The 13,433-nt window shown below is 62.9% G+C and overlaps 1 protein-coding gene across 1 annotated transcript; it reads left to right on the top strand.

Annotated features, from left to right (window-relative positions):
- Positions 1–906: 906 nt before the first annotated feature.
- LOC119193624 (serine/arginine repetitive matrix protein 1-like) lies at positions 907–9,203 on the top strand (the record flags this gene model as incomplete). Its single annotated transcript, XM_037447262.1, is given in 4 exon segments — positions 907–1,311; positions 1,386–2,177; positions 7,592–8,415; positions 8,487–9,203. Coding segments are annotated over 4 exon segments (2,738 nt in total), but the record flags the coding sequence as incomplete, so codon positions are not given.
- Between the last annotated feature and the right edge of the window lie 4,230 nt (positions 9,204–13,433).

A 13,433-nucleotide genomic window follows, 5' to 3' on the forward strand; every position in this document is an offset into this window, starting at 1 on the left:
AAGGCGGCACCGCGCAGGGGCGGCCGCGGACGAAACTCGGACCTGATGTCACGAGGTAGCACGCAGTCGTCCCTATGCGCCGAAGAGGGTCAACGCGGAGTTTTAGTTGGTAGGTCGTTGCGTAGGGACTAGTTTGTTAGGGTTAGGGACTCGGCCCGACCGCCGCCCGTGGGTTCCGGGCCGCTCAATTGTCGGGTCGTAAGGCAACGGCTACCCCAACATAACCGCTCAGTCGCCCCCCGCGAAGGCTGGGCGGTAGTAATAAGGTACTTTCTCCGCGAAACCAAAAAAAAAAAAAAAAAAAAAGGTTAGGTTAGGTTAGGTTAGGTTAGGTTAGGTTGGGGTGCTAGGTCAGGAAACCTCCTCGTGGTGCACCCTGGGCAACGGCGCGTCGATCAGACCGATCAGGCTGATCTGCGCGCTGGCTAATATCCTGACAACCGAGGTGGTTGGCGGTCGTCGCCTCTTGCGGCGGCCGTCGTGTTGCAGTTCGATGAGATTGGCCCATCTTGGGCGGCCCCCGGTTCTGTCCGGAGGTGTCGACGGGCTCGGTGTGCGCTCATCCCGCCCCGAGCAGGCAGTGGGGGGGACTCCCTCTCCCATTGTCGCCGTCGCAGATCGTCAGCCGGTGTGGAGGTCTGTGGATATGTCTCGCGCTCCCGCTGGACCGAGGGTCTTGGCTTAACCGCCCGGACCGCGAGGAAGAAAACCTCTATAAAAAATCACCCCGAATCCCAAGCGGCGGCGCACCGCGAGGGGATGCATGGCCGATGGGTAGTTCGGTCTCGAGTGCGACCCCCGCCAGAGTACCGGCCGACACTCTGTGCGGGTTACGCTAGGCTTACCCAGGTACAGGGGGCACTGCCTGGGCGGACCAACCTTTCCCCCATACTCGTGGGACTCAGCATGGATAATTCAATTTTTAAAACCCCAAAAATTCTATTGACGAGATTGCCTACTCCGGTTCCGGCCGGGGAGGCGGAGGTCGGCGGGTGCAAACCCAACGACGGAGACGTTGTGCAGGAGATTTCGGGCGAGAAGCCCATGGAGGGAGTGGCCCGATCATCTGTGGCCACAGAAGTCGATAGCGACTCGAGTGGAAGTGTCTCTTCCGTCCGGAGTAGGAGGCTCTGGAGAAGACACTCCCGCTCCATCGACAGTTGCTCGCTCAACTTTACGAGCGACACCGACGAGCCGGCGCCTAAAACGCAAGCCACCGACGGCCGAGGGAGAGGACGTCCTCCCTCCGTCGGAAAATATGTCGGCCTCAGACAGGCGCAGCGCGAGCGTGACAGGCTCAAGCGCGAGGAAGCACGCCTAAAAGGCCGAAGAGGATCTAGAAAACCGACTTAGATTCGTCAAGTCGCCGTTGCCTCCGCGGGTAGATACGGACGAAGACCAGCCCGTCACAAAAAGAGGACCTGGAGAAGTGCGGGCATATAGTGCGCGCCATTGTTCGCAAATCGGGCAACCTCAAGGGGACGTCCCAAAAAGCGCTGAACTGGGTGACTAGCAAAATCACCCGGTACATCACACAGCCAGAATCTGAGGTTGTTGCCCGTTTGGAGGATGAAGTGAAAAAGTCGCGTGAACACAGCGCCCGCCTCGAGTCGAGCATGAAGCTGATTCAAGAGGAGAATGCAGCCCTCCGCCGCCGGCTCGAGGAACTCGAAGCGTCCGCGAGCAAAACTTCCGCGGAAGACATGTGGGCTATGGTTGAGGCAAGGGTCCAGGCCAGACTAGAGTCGGCTCTGATGGGACCAGCCCAGAGGCCCGCCCTGGCCCACGAAACAAGGGCGTCAACTGGGGATACACAACTACCCGTATCCGGAGGAATTGTAGGAGGCCCTCCCCAGCCCAAGACCAAGAGGGAGAAAGGAAAAGGGAAGGGGAAGAAAACAGTCCCCGCTTCCCCAATCCCCACCCCAGTAGCAGGACCCTCCAGCGCCCCGCCACAAGCAGTCGCAGGTCCTTCTGCGGCCAAGGCGACTGAAGCGGAGTCAAGGACAAAGAAGAGCCGGGATAATGGCAAGAAGGAGGCGACAGCGCCAGGGAAAGAAGACAGCGCCCAACCACAAACCCCCTCCAAAGGTCAAGGGGAAAAAGCCGCCCCCACAAGCGCAACCTGCACCGGAGCCCCGCCCTCTACCGCCGGCCCCCGCATCGATGGAGACGCCGTGGGTAGAAGTGGTCAGCCGAAATAGGAAGAAGAGGAAGCCTGCTGTAGCGGTGAACACTCAGCCACGACAGCCGGCGCGCCGGGCTGAGCCCAAACTACGACCGCCACGCTCCGCAGCGGTTGTTATATCGCTGACCCCTGCGGCGGTAGCAATGGGCTTGTCTTACAAGCAGGTCCTTACGGACGCCCAGTCGAAGCTGGACCTCACCGGCCTAGATATCACCAGGCTGAGGCCGAAGTTCGCGGCCACGGGCGCCCCCATGTATGAGGTGCCCGGGGCCAACTCGAGAGAGGGCCGACTCCCCTCGCCGCGAGGCTGAGGGAGTGCTTCGATGGGTCGGAGGATGTTAAGATCTCCCGACCCACGAAAACGGCAGAGCTGCGGCTGACGGAGTTGGACTACACGGCCACTCCGGAGTCGGTCGCAGCGGCCCTCTCCAAGGCCGGTGAGTGTCCAACGGACGCCATTAAGGTAGGGCAAATTCGCCCAGATCGTTCCGGCGTTGGGACCGCCTGGGTTCGTTTGCCCATAAAGGCGGCCCAAAAGGTGAAGGGGGCGGGCCGAATCTTGATCGGCTGGACCGCGGCTCGAGTGACTGTCCTCGAGTCGCGGCCCCTGCGGTGCTTCCGGTGCCTGGAGAGCGGGCACGTTAGGGAGCGCTGCGACTGCGCAGTGGACCGCAGCGAGTTGTGCTATCGCTGCGGTCAGGCGGGCCACAAAGCCCGCGAATGCAAGGCCCCGGCGAACTGCGCAGTCTGCGCTGCGGCCGGCAGGCCCGCCAGGCACCGGCTCGGGGGGAAGGCTTGTTCGGCCCCCTCCCGACGCAACCGGCGCCGCCCCAAAGAAGGAATGCGCCTACGGCTGAGGTTCTGTCCCAGCCGCAGGCGGCGAGCCCACCGCAACCAGTGGTAGAGGCCGAGATGGACGTGGAGGAGATCGCCCATCAATAATGGACCTAAGTTTCCTCCAGGCGAACATCAACCACTGCGCCCGCGCCCAGGACCTGTTGTCCCAAAGCCTGGCGCAGTGGTCGGTGCAAGTGGCCGTGGTCGCCGAACCGTATTTTGTCCCGCCCCGAGATAACTGGGTAGGGGACATCGACGGGTCGGTGGCCATCATCACCCAGGGTGCCGCTGGCTCCCCGCCCTTCGCAAAAGTCGAGAAGGGCCAGGGATGCGTCGCGGCTCTGTTGGGGGAATTGTGGATAGTTGGAGTTTATTTCTCCCCCAACAGACCCCTGGCCGAGTTCGAGTCTTTCCTCGTTCGGCTGGGGGCCCTGGTTGAGCAGGGCCAACCTCACCCGACGATCGTCGCCGGTGACTTCAACGCGAAATCCGCGGTCTGGGGTTCGCCGGCGACCGACGCTCGCGGTGAGGTCCTGGAGGAATGGGCGATCTCCGTCGGCCTGGCCGTTCTGAACAGGGGTCGGTGGACACGTGCGTGCGGCACAACGGCGGGTCAATCGTTGATTTGTCGTTTGGGTGCCCCGTCGTCGCACGTCGTGTCCGTGGCTGGAGGGTCCTCGTGGACGCGGAGACACTATCGGATCATCGATATATAAGGTTCGATGTCGCCGCGCCCACGAGTCAACGTAACCAGCCCATTGGTGGACCGAGTGCCCCTGGTCAGGACGGCCCGCGGTGGGCATTAAGGCGCCTCGACAAGGAGGCCCTAGAGCTGGCTGCTCTGGCAGTCTCGTGGCTCCCCGAGCCGGAGGGTCCGGTGAGGGTCGAGCAGGAGGCGGAGTGGTTCGGGGTGGCAATGTCGGACGTTTGCGACGCCGCCATGCCCCGGGCGCTCCGTCGTCCTCCGCGGCGGGAGGTGTACTGGTGGTCGGCGGAGTTAGCGCAGTTGCGCGCGTCTTGCGTGGCTGCGCGCCGCCGATACGCCAGGCATCGCCGCCGCCGTATTCGCGCACGAGACCATGAAGACCGGGAGCGGCAGCTCTACGGCCTCTATAAAGAGGCGAAGAGAGCGCTGCGGGTGGCCATTCATAGGGCCAAGGTCGCGGCACGCAAGGAGTTTTGGAGACTCTCGACGGGGACCCGTGGGGCGCCCCTACAAACTAGTGATGAATAAGCTTCGTCCAGCGGCGCCCCGCTGTCGCAGAGTCTCCAGCCAGAACTACTGGCCAACGTTGTCGCGGCCTTGTTCCCGGCCACCGAGGATACCACTCCTCCACCGATGGCGCCACCGGAAGTGGCGTCATCGTCGTTTTCGGCAAGGGATATTCCAGAGGTTTCGCCCGCGGAAATGCGGGCGGCAGTGTTTCGGCTGCGGGGCAAAACACCGCCCCGGGTCTCGACGGCATCCCCGGAAAGCCTGGGTGTTAGCCCTCGAGTACCTGGGGCCGCGGCTCCGTAGCCTATTCTCCGCCTGTATGGTGCAGGGCGTCTTCCCGGCGCGGTGGAAGACCGGGAAGCTCGTCCTGCTGAAGAAAGAGGGGAGACCCGCAGAGTCGCCGTCGGCCTACCGGCCCATCGTGCTGCTCGACGAGGTCGCCAAACTTTTGAGCGCATTTTACACGCGCGCCTCGTCGAGCACCTCGAGAGGGTCGGTCCCAACTTGGCCGACAAATCAGTTTGGTTTAGGAGTGGACGCTCAACTGTCCACGCGATTCTGCGGGTCAAGTCGCAGGCGGAGGAAGCAGTGGCCAGGGGGAAGGTCGTAATCGCCGTGTCGTTGGATATTTCTAACGCTTTTAATTCGCTCCCTGGCCATGCATCAACGAAGCACTGCGGTACCATGTGGTGCCGCCCTATCTCAGGCGTCTGGTGCACGCGTACCTTTCTGACAGGTACGTGGTGTATCCGGGCGCCGACGGGTGGCACCGAAGAGCGATGTCGTGCGGTGTCCCACAGGGGTCGGTTCTAGGCCCTCTCTTGTGGAACATCGGGTACGACTGGGTGCTCCGTGGTGCCAATCTCTGGGGCGTCGACGTGACGTGTTATGCGGATGACACGTTGGTCACGGCGACGTCTAAGACCTTCCAGGACGCCGCGATCCTGGCGGCGGTGGGCACCGGTCACGTAGTGAGCCGAATCAGGCGTTTAGGTTTGAAGGTGGCCCTCGAGAAGACCGAGGCCATTTGTTTTCACGGGCCTCGGCGGGGGCCCCCGGCCGGTGCCCACATCGTGTTGAGGGGGTGCGGATTCCCATCGGCAAAACTATGAAGTATTTAGGTCTGATTTTGGACAGCCGGTGGGAATTCCGCGCCCATTTTGAAAAGTTGCGGACGAAATTGTCCAGGGCAGCGGGCGCTCTTTCTAGCCTGCTGCCCAACCTGGAAGGTCCTGGTATCCCTTGCCGAAGGTTGTACCACGGGGTCGTGCGGTCCATGGCGTTGTACGGCAGCCCGGTCTGGGCTGACGCCCTAGGGGCGTTCTGTCGCCCTCCTGCGGGGCCCGCAGCGGGTCGTAGCGCAGCGGGCCATACGGGCGTACCGCACGGTCTCGTACGAGGCGGCTTGTCTTTTGGCCGGATTCCTGCCCTGGGATCTGGACGCCAAAGCCCTCTCCGATACTTTTCATTGGAGGGAGGAGGCGTTCAGGAACGGGCAGCGTCCGGCCCTGAAGGAGGTGGAGGCCAAAGGGCCTCCTTACGGCGAGCCGCCGTGGAGGAGTGGCGTTCCAGGCTGGAGGCCCCGTCAGCGGGGCTTCGGGCCGTAGCGGCAGTGCGTCCTGTCTTTGCACAGTGGCTGGACAGGCGCCACGGCGCGGCGACATTTCGCCTGACGCAGGTGCTCACCGGGCATGGGTGCTTCGGGGAGTACCTGTGTCAGATAGTAGGCACGGAGGTTAGCGCCGTGTGTCACCATTGTGACAACTGCCCGCGGGATACGGCCCAACATACGTTGGAGTCTTGCCCAGCCTGGGACGATGAGCGCAGCGCTCTCGTGTCAGTCGTCGGAGGAGACCTCTCGCTGCCGGCCGTGGTCGCTTCCATGGTCGGCAGCCCGGAGGCCTGGCGTGCGGTGGCCCACTTCTGCGAGGTGGTCCTCTCGCAGAAGGAGAGTGCCGAGAGGGATCGAGAGAGGAGGATCCCTCCCGCCGTCAGAGGAGACGTAGGAGGCGCCGGGTGGACGACTGACCGGCGTCTCCCGCCCTGTGGAATGGGGGCGTTTGGAGAATTCCACCACGGTATCCCCTGCCTGTCGTAAAAAGGCGACTAATAGGGGCCACGAAGGGGTCGTCGGCGGGCAGCAGGGGCTGTCCGTCCTAGTGCGCGCGCACTTTTCAGTGCGTGCAGTGCGTTCATCGCTCACTCTCGGTTGACCCCCGGGATGGACGGCAGTGTGTTGTTGGCCTCACGCTGCCGTAGACGCCGAGGGCGTCCTTCGGTGCGCGGGGGCTTCTGAGCCCCCCCCCCCCATAGGAGACGGGCCGCAAGGCGGCACCGCGCAGGGGCGGTTGCGGTCGCAGACTAGACATTTCAACGTCAGAGGAAGCCCGCAGCCGTCCCTAATGCGCCGAAGAGGGCCACCGCGGAGTTTTAGCTGGTATGCCGTGCGTTGTACATAGGTTAGGGACTCGGCCCGGCGGTCGCCCGAAGGTCTACATCAATTCCGGGCGGCGCAACGTCGGGTCGTAAGGCACGGTGACCCCAACATAACCGCTCAGTCGCCCCCCACGAAGGCTGGGCGGTAGTAATAAGGTACTTTCTCCGCGAAACCAAAAAAAAAAAAAAAAAAAAAGGTTAGGTTAGGTTAGGTTAGGTCAGGAAACCTCCTCGTGGTGCACCCTGGGCAACGGCGCGTCGATCAGACCGATCAGGCTGATCTGCGCGCCGGCGAATATCCTGACAACGAGTTGTTGACGGTCGTCGCCTCTGGCGGCGGCCGCCGTCTAGTTACGCCGTCGGGTAGTGTCGTCGTCGACTAGTTTTCACCGTCACTTGTGGCGTTGGCGAGTAGGCCCGCTGACGATATTTCCCGCCGTCGACTAGGCCAACGTCGTGGGGCCCATTTCGGGCAGCTCCCGGTTCCGTCCCGGGGGTGTCGGCGGGCTCGGTGTGCGCTCACCCCGCCCCGAGCAGGCAGTGGGGGGGATTTTCCCTCTCATTGCCACCGTCATAGATCGTAACCCGGTATGGAGGTCTGTGGATATGTCTCGCGCTCCTGCCGGACCGAGGGTCTTGGCTTAACCGCCCGGACCGCGAGGAAGAAAACCTCTATAAAAAATCACCCCGAATCTCAAGCGGCGGCGCACCGCGAGGGGATGCATGGCCGATGGGTAGTTCGGTCTCGAGTGCGACCCCCGCCAGAGTACCGGCCGACACTCTGTGCGGGTTACGCTAGGCTTACCCAGGTACAGGGGGCTCTGCCTGGGCGGACCACCCTTTCCCCCATACTCGTGGGAACAATTATGGAAACTTTAAATAAAAACAAAACCCCAATAATTTTACTGACGAAGTTGCCTTCTCCGGTTTCGTCCGGAGAGGCGGTGGTCGAAGGGTGCAAGCCCAACGACGATGATGTACCGAAGGAGATAACGGGCGCGATGCCCATGGAGGTGGCAGCCGAATTCGCGCGGCCTTTGAGCCTGGACACGGACTCGAGCGAGAGTGGCTCTACCGTGAGGAGCAAAAAGCTCTGGAGAAGGAAGTCGCAAACAAGAAGCAGCTTTTCGCAGCTCAGTTTGACCAGCGACACCGATGAACCGGCGCCGAAGACGCAGGCGATCGACGGCAGAATGAGAGGACGCCCGCCCTCAGTGGGCAAGTACGTCGGCCTCAAGAAAGCCCAGTTGGAGCGTGACAGGCTACAACGAGAAGCGGCGCGGAAAGACGCAGAGAAGGAGCTGGAGGACCAGCTGCAATTTATCAAGTCGCCGGTCCCCCCCAGAATATCAGACACCGAAGAGGACCGTCCAGTACTGAAGGAAGACCTCCGTAAGTGCACCCAGGTTGTTCGCAATGTCGTGAGGAAGTCAGGCAACCTAAAAGGCACTTCCCAGAAGGCGCTTAACTGGGTCACGGACAAGATCGTGAAGTACGTGGAACAGCCTGAGTCCGCTGTCATTGCGCGCCTCGAGGAGGAAATAAAGAAGTGGCAGGAACACAGTGCCCGTCTTGAAGCCAACATGAAGGCCATGAAGGAGGAGAATGCCACCCTAAAACGACGCCTCGAAGACCTGGAGGCGTCCGCAAACAAGTCATCGACGGAGGAGATGCTGGCGATGGTGGAAGCGAGGGTCCAAGCCAGGCTGGAGTCGGCCCTGATGGGGCCAGCCCAAAGGCCCACCCTAGCCCACGAAAGAAGAACCGCCACCGGGGACACACAACTCCCCGTGACGAGCGGATACGTAGGAGGGGCGCCGAACCCAAAAACCGGCCCAAAGGCAAGGGAAAAAGGAAAGAGAAGGGAGCAGCCCAACCCGCTCCCGCTCCCGCCCCCCTCCCTGCTCCAGTCGCTGGGCCCTCCAGTGCGCCGCCACAACCCGTCGCGGGTCCCTCCACGGCCCCGGCGACTACGACGGCATCGACGGCAAAGAAGACCCAGGACCGAAGGAGAGAGACGCCGAAACAAAAGCCCCAAAAGGGCAAGAAGAACGGACCGCCTCCAGCCCAACCCGCTCCAGAGCCCCGCGTGCTGCCGCCAGCCCCGGCTAACGTGGACACGCCGTGGGTCGAGGTGGTCAGAAGAAAGAAGAAGGGGAAGCCGGCAGCAGCGCCAACAAACAGCACGCAGCCGCCGAAACCGACGCGCCGGAAGGAGCCAAAACTGCGGCCGCCACGTTCTGCGGCCGTAGTCATCTCTCTCACACCAGCAGCAATTGCGAAGGGCCTGACCTACAAGAGCGTCCTGACGGACGCCCAAAATAAGGTAGACCTCACCGGCCTTGAAATAAGCAAGATGAGGCCAAAGTTTGCGGCCACGGGCGCCCCAATGTACGAGGTGCCCGGGGCGAATTCTGAAGAGAGGGCCGACTCCCTCGCCGCAAGGCTGAGGGAGTGTTTCGCGGGGTCGGAAGATATCAAAATCTCCCGGCCCACGAAGACCGTGGAACTGCGGCTAAGTGAGCTGGACTATACAGCCACCCCAGAATCAGTCGCAGCGGCCCTCTCCAAGGCCGGTGAGTGCGCCGTAGAGGCGATAAAAGTTGGGCAAATTCGCCCTGATCGATCCGGTGTAGGGACAGCCTGGGTCAGGATGCCTATTAAGGCGGCGCAAAAGGTTAGGGGGGCGGCCCGCATACTTATTGGCTGGACCGCGGCTCGGGTGACCGTCCTCGAGTCGCGGCCGATGCGGTGCTTCCGGTGCCTGGAGTCCGGACACGTCCGGGAGCGCTGCGACTGCGCGGTGGACCGCAGCGACCTTTGCTACCGCTGCGGTCAAGCGGGCCACAAAGCCCGTGAGTGCAAGGCCCCGGCGAACTGCGCAGTCTGCGCTGCCGCCGGCAGGCCCGCCAGGCACCGGCTCGGGGGGAAGGCTTGTTCTGCCCCCCTCCCGACGCAACCGGCGCCGCCCCCAAGGAAGGAATGCCGCCGCGGCTGAGGTTCTGTCCCAGCCGCAGGCGGCGAGCCCACCGCAACCAGTGGTAGAGGCCGAGATGGACGTGGAGGAGATCGCCCATCAGTAATGGACCTAGTTTTCCTCCAGGCGAACATCAACCACTGCGCCCGCGCCCAGGACCTGTTGTCCCAAAGCCTGGCGCAGTGGTCGGTGCAAGTGGCCGTGGTCGCCGAACCGTATTTTGTCCCTCCCTCGAGATAACTGGGTAGGGGACATCGACGGGTCGGTGGCCATCATCACCAGGGTGCCGTTGGCTCCCCCGCCCTTCGCAAAAGTCGAGAAGGGCCAGGGATGCGTCGCGGCTCTGTTGGGGGACTTGTGGATTGTAGGAGTTTATTTCTCCCCAACAGACCTCTGGCCGAGTTCGAATCCTTTTCTCGTTCGGCTGGGGGCCCTGGTTGAGCAGGGCCAACCTCACCCGGCGATCGTCGCCGGCGACTTCAACGCGAAGTCCGCGGTCTGGGGTTCGCCGGCGACCGACGCTCGCGGTGAGGTCCTGGAGGAATGGGCGATTTCCGTCGGCCTGGTCGTCCTGAACAGGGGTCGGTGGACACGTGCGTGCGGCACAACGGCGGGTCTATTGTGGATTTGTCGTTTGGGAGCCCCGCCGTCGCACGTCGTGTCCAGGGCTGGAGAGTCCTCGTGGGCGTGGAGACGCTGTCGGACCACCGTTATATAAGGTTCGATGTCTCCGCGCCCCCGAGTATCCGGCCCAATAGTATTGGTGGACCGAGTGCCCCTCGACAGGACGGCCCGCGGTGGGCGTTAAGGCGCCTCGACAAAGAGGCCCTAGAGCTGGCCGCTCTGGCAATGTCGTGGCTCCCCGAGCCGGAGGGTCCGGTTCGGGTAGAGCAGGAGGCGGAGTGGTTCGGGGAGGCAATGTCGGATGTCTGCGACGCCGCCATGCCCCGGGCGCTCCGTCGTCCTCCGCGGCGGGAGGTGTACTGGTGGTCGGCGGAGTTAGCTCAGTTGCGCGCGTCATGCGTGGCTGCGCGCCGCCGATGCGCCAGGCATCGCCGCCGCCGCATTCGCAGCAGTGAGCACGAAGACCAGGAGCGGCAGCTCTACGGCCTCTACAAAGAGGCGAAGAGAGCGCTGCGGGTGGCCATTCATAGGGCCAAGGTCGCGGCACGTAGGGAGTTTTGGAGACTCTCGACGCGGACCCGTGGGGCGCCCATACAAGCTAGTTATGAACAAGCTTCGTTCGGCGGCGCCCCCACTGTCGGAGAGTCTCAGGCCAGATCTGTTGGCCAACGTTGTCGCGGCCTTGTTCCCGGCCACCGAGGAGACCACTCCTCCACCGATGGCGCCACCGGAAGTGGCGTCATCGTCGTCGGAACTTTCGGCAAGGGATATTCCAGAGGTTTCGCCCGCGGAAATGCGGGCGGCAGTGTTTCGACTGCGGGGCAAAAACACCGCCCCGGGTCTCGACGGCATCCCCGGGAAAGCCTGGGTGTTAGCCCTCGAGTACTTGGGGCCGCGGCTCCGCAGTCTATTCTCCGCCTGTATGGTGCAGGGCGTCTTCCCGGCGCGTTGGAAAGTCGGGAAGCTCGTCCTGCTTAAGAAAAGAGGGGGAGACCCGCAGAGTCGCCGTCGGCCTACCGGCCCATCGTGCTGCTCGACGAGGTCGCCAAACTTTTTGAGCGTATTATACACGCGCGCCTCGTCGAGCATCTCGAGAGGGTCGGTCCAAATTTGGCCGACAAACAGTTTGGCTTTAGGAGTGGACGATCAACTGTCCACGCGATTCTGCGGGTCAAGTCGCAGGCGGAGGCAGCAGTGGCCAGGGGGAAGGTCGTCATCGCGGTTTCATTGGATATATCCAAACGCTTTCAATTCGCTCCCTGGCCATGCATCAATGAAGCACTGCGGTACCATGTGGTGCCGCCCTATCTCAGGCGTCTGGTGCACGCGTACCTTTCTGACAGGTACGTGGTGTATCCGGGCGCCGACGGGTGGCACCGAAGAGCGATGTCGTGCGGTGTTCCACAGGGGTCGGTTCTAGGCCCTCTCTTGTGGAACATCGGGTACGACTGGGTGCTCCGTGGTGCCAATCTCTGGGGCGTCGACGTGACGTGTTATGCGGATGACACGTTGGTCACGGCGACGTCTAAGACCTTCTCCAGGGCGCCGCGATCCTGGCGGCGGTGGGCACCGGTCATGTAGTGAGCCGCATTCGGCGTTTAGGTTTAAAGGTGGCCCTCGAGAAGACCGAGGCCATCTGCTTTCACGGGCCTCGGCGGGGCCACCGGCCGGTGCCCACATCGTAGTGGAGGGTGCGGATTCCCATCGGCAATACCATGAAGTATTTAGGTTTGATATTGGATAGCCGATGGGAGTTCAGCGCCCATTTTTAAAACGTTAAGGACAAAGTTGACCAGGGCGGCGGGCGCTCTTTCCAGCCTGCTGCCCAACCTGGAAGGTCCAAATATCCCTTGTCGAAGGTTATACCACGGGGTCGTGCGGTCCATAGCACTATACGGCAGCCCGGTCTGGGCTGACGCCCTAGGGGAGCGTTCTGCCGCTCGTCTGCGGGGCCCGCAGCGGGTCATTGCGCAGCGGGCCATACGGGCGTATCGCACGGTCTCGTTCGAGGCGGCTAGTCTTTTGGCCGGATTCCTGCCCTGGGATCTGGACGCCAAGGCTCTCCGATACATTCCATTGGAGGGAGGAGGCGTTCAGGAATGGGCAGCGTCCGGCCCTGAAGGAGGTGGAGGCCAAAAGGGCCTCCTCACGGCGAGCCGCCGTGGAGGAGTGGCGTCTCAGGCTGGAGGCCCCGTCAGCGGGGCTTCGGGCCGTCGCGGCAGTGCGTCCTGTCTTCGCACAGTGGCTGGACAGGCGCCACGGCGCGGCAACATTTAGATTGACACAGGTGCTCACCGGGCATGGGTGCTTCGGGGAGTACCTGTGTCAGATAGCAGGGACGGAGATAAGCGCCGTGTGTCACCATTGTGACAACTGCCCGCGGGATACGGCCCAACATACGTTGGAGTCTTGCCCAGCCTGGGACGATGAGCGCAGCGCTCTCGTGTCAGTCGTCGGAGGAGACCTCTCGCTGCCGGCTGTGGTCGCGTCCATGGTCGACAGTCGGGAGGCCTGGCGTGCGGTGGCCCACTTCTGTGAGGTGGTTCTCGCAGAAGGAGAGTGCCGAGGGATCGGGAACGGGCCGATCCCTCCCGCCGTCAGAGGAGACGTAGGAGGCGCCGGGTGGACGACTGACCGGCGTCTCCCGCCCTGTGGAATGGGGGCGTTTGGAGAATACCACCACGGTAAACCCCTGCCTGTCGTAAGAGGCGACTAATAGGGGCCACGAAGGGGGTCGTCGGCGGGCAGCAGGGGGCTGTCCGTCCTAGTGCGCGCGCACTTTTCAGTGCGTGTAGTGCGTTCATCGCACACTTCGGGTGACCCCGGATGGGCGGCAGTGTGGTGTTGACCTCACGCTGCCGCTGACGCTGAGAGCGTCCTTCGGTGCGCAGCTTAGGAGCCCCATTTAGAGACGGGCCGCAAGGCGGCACCGCGCAGGGCGGCCGCGGACGAAACTCGGACCTGCTGTCACGAGGTAGCACGCAGCCGTCCCTATGCGCCGAAGAGGGTCAACGCGGAGTTTTAGTTGGTAGGTCGTTGCGTAGGGACTAGTTTGTTAGGTTAGGGACTCGGCCCGACCGCCGCCCGTGGGTTCGGGCCGCTCAATTGTCGGGTCGTAAGGCAACGGCTACCCCAACATAACCGCTCAGTCGCCC

The sequence above is a fragment of the Manduca sexta genome, unplaced genomic scaffold (assembly GCF_014839805.1).
Source record: "Manduca sexta isolate Smith_Timp_Sample1 unplaced genomic scaffold, JHU_Msex_v1.0 HiC_scaffold_80, whole genome shotgun sequence".
In the NCBI taxonomy this organism is placed as follows: domain Eukaryota; kingdom Metazoa; phylum Arthropoda; class Insecta; order Lepidoptera; family Sphingidae; genus Manduca; species Manduca sexta.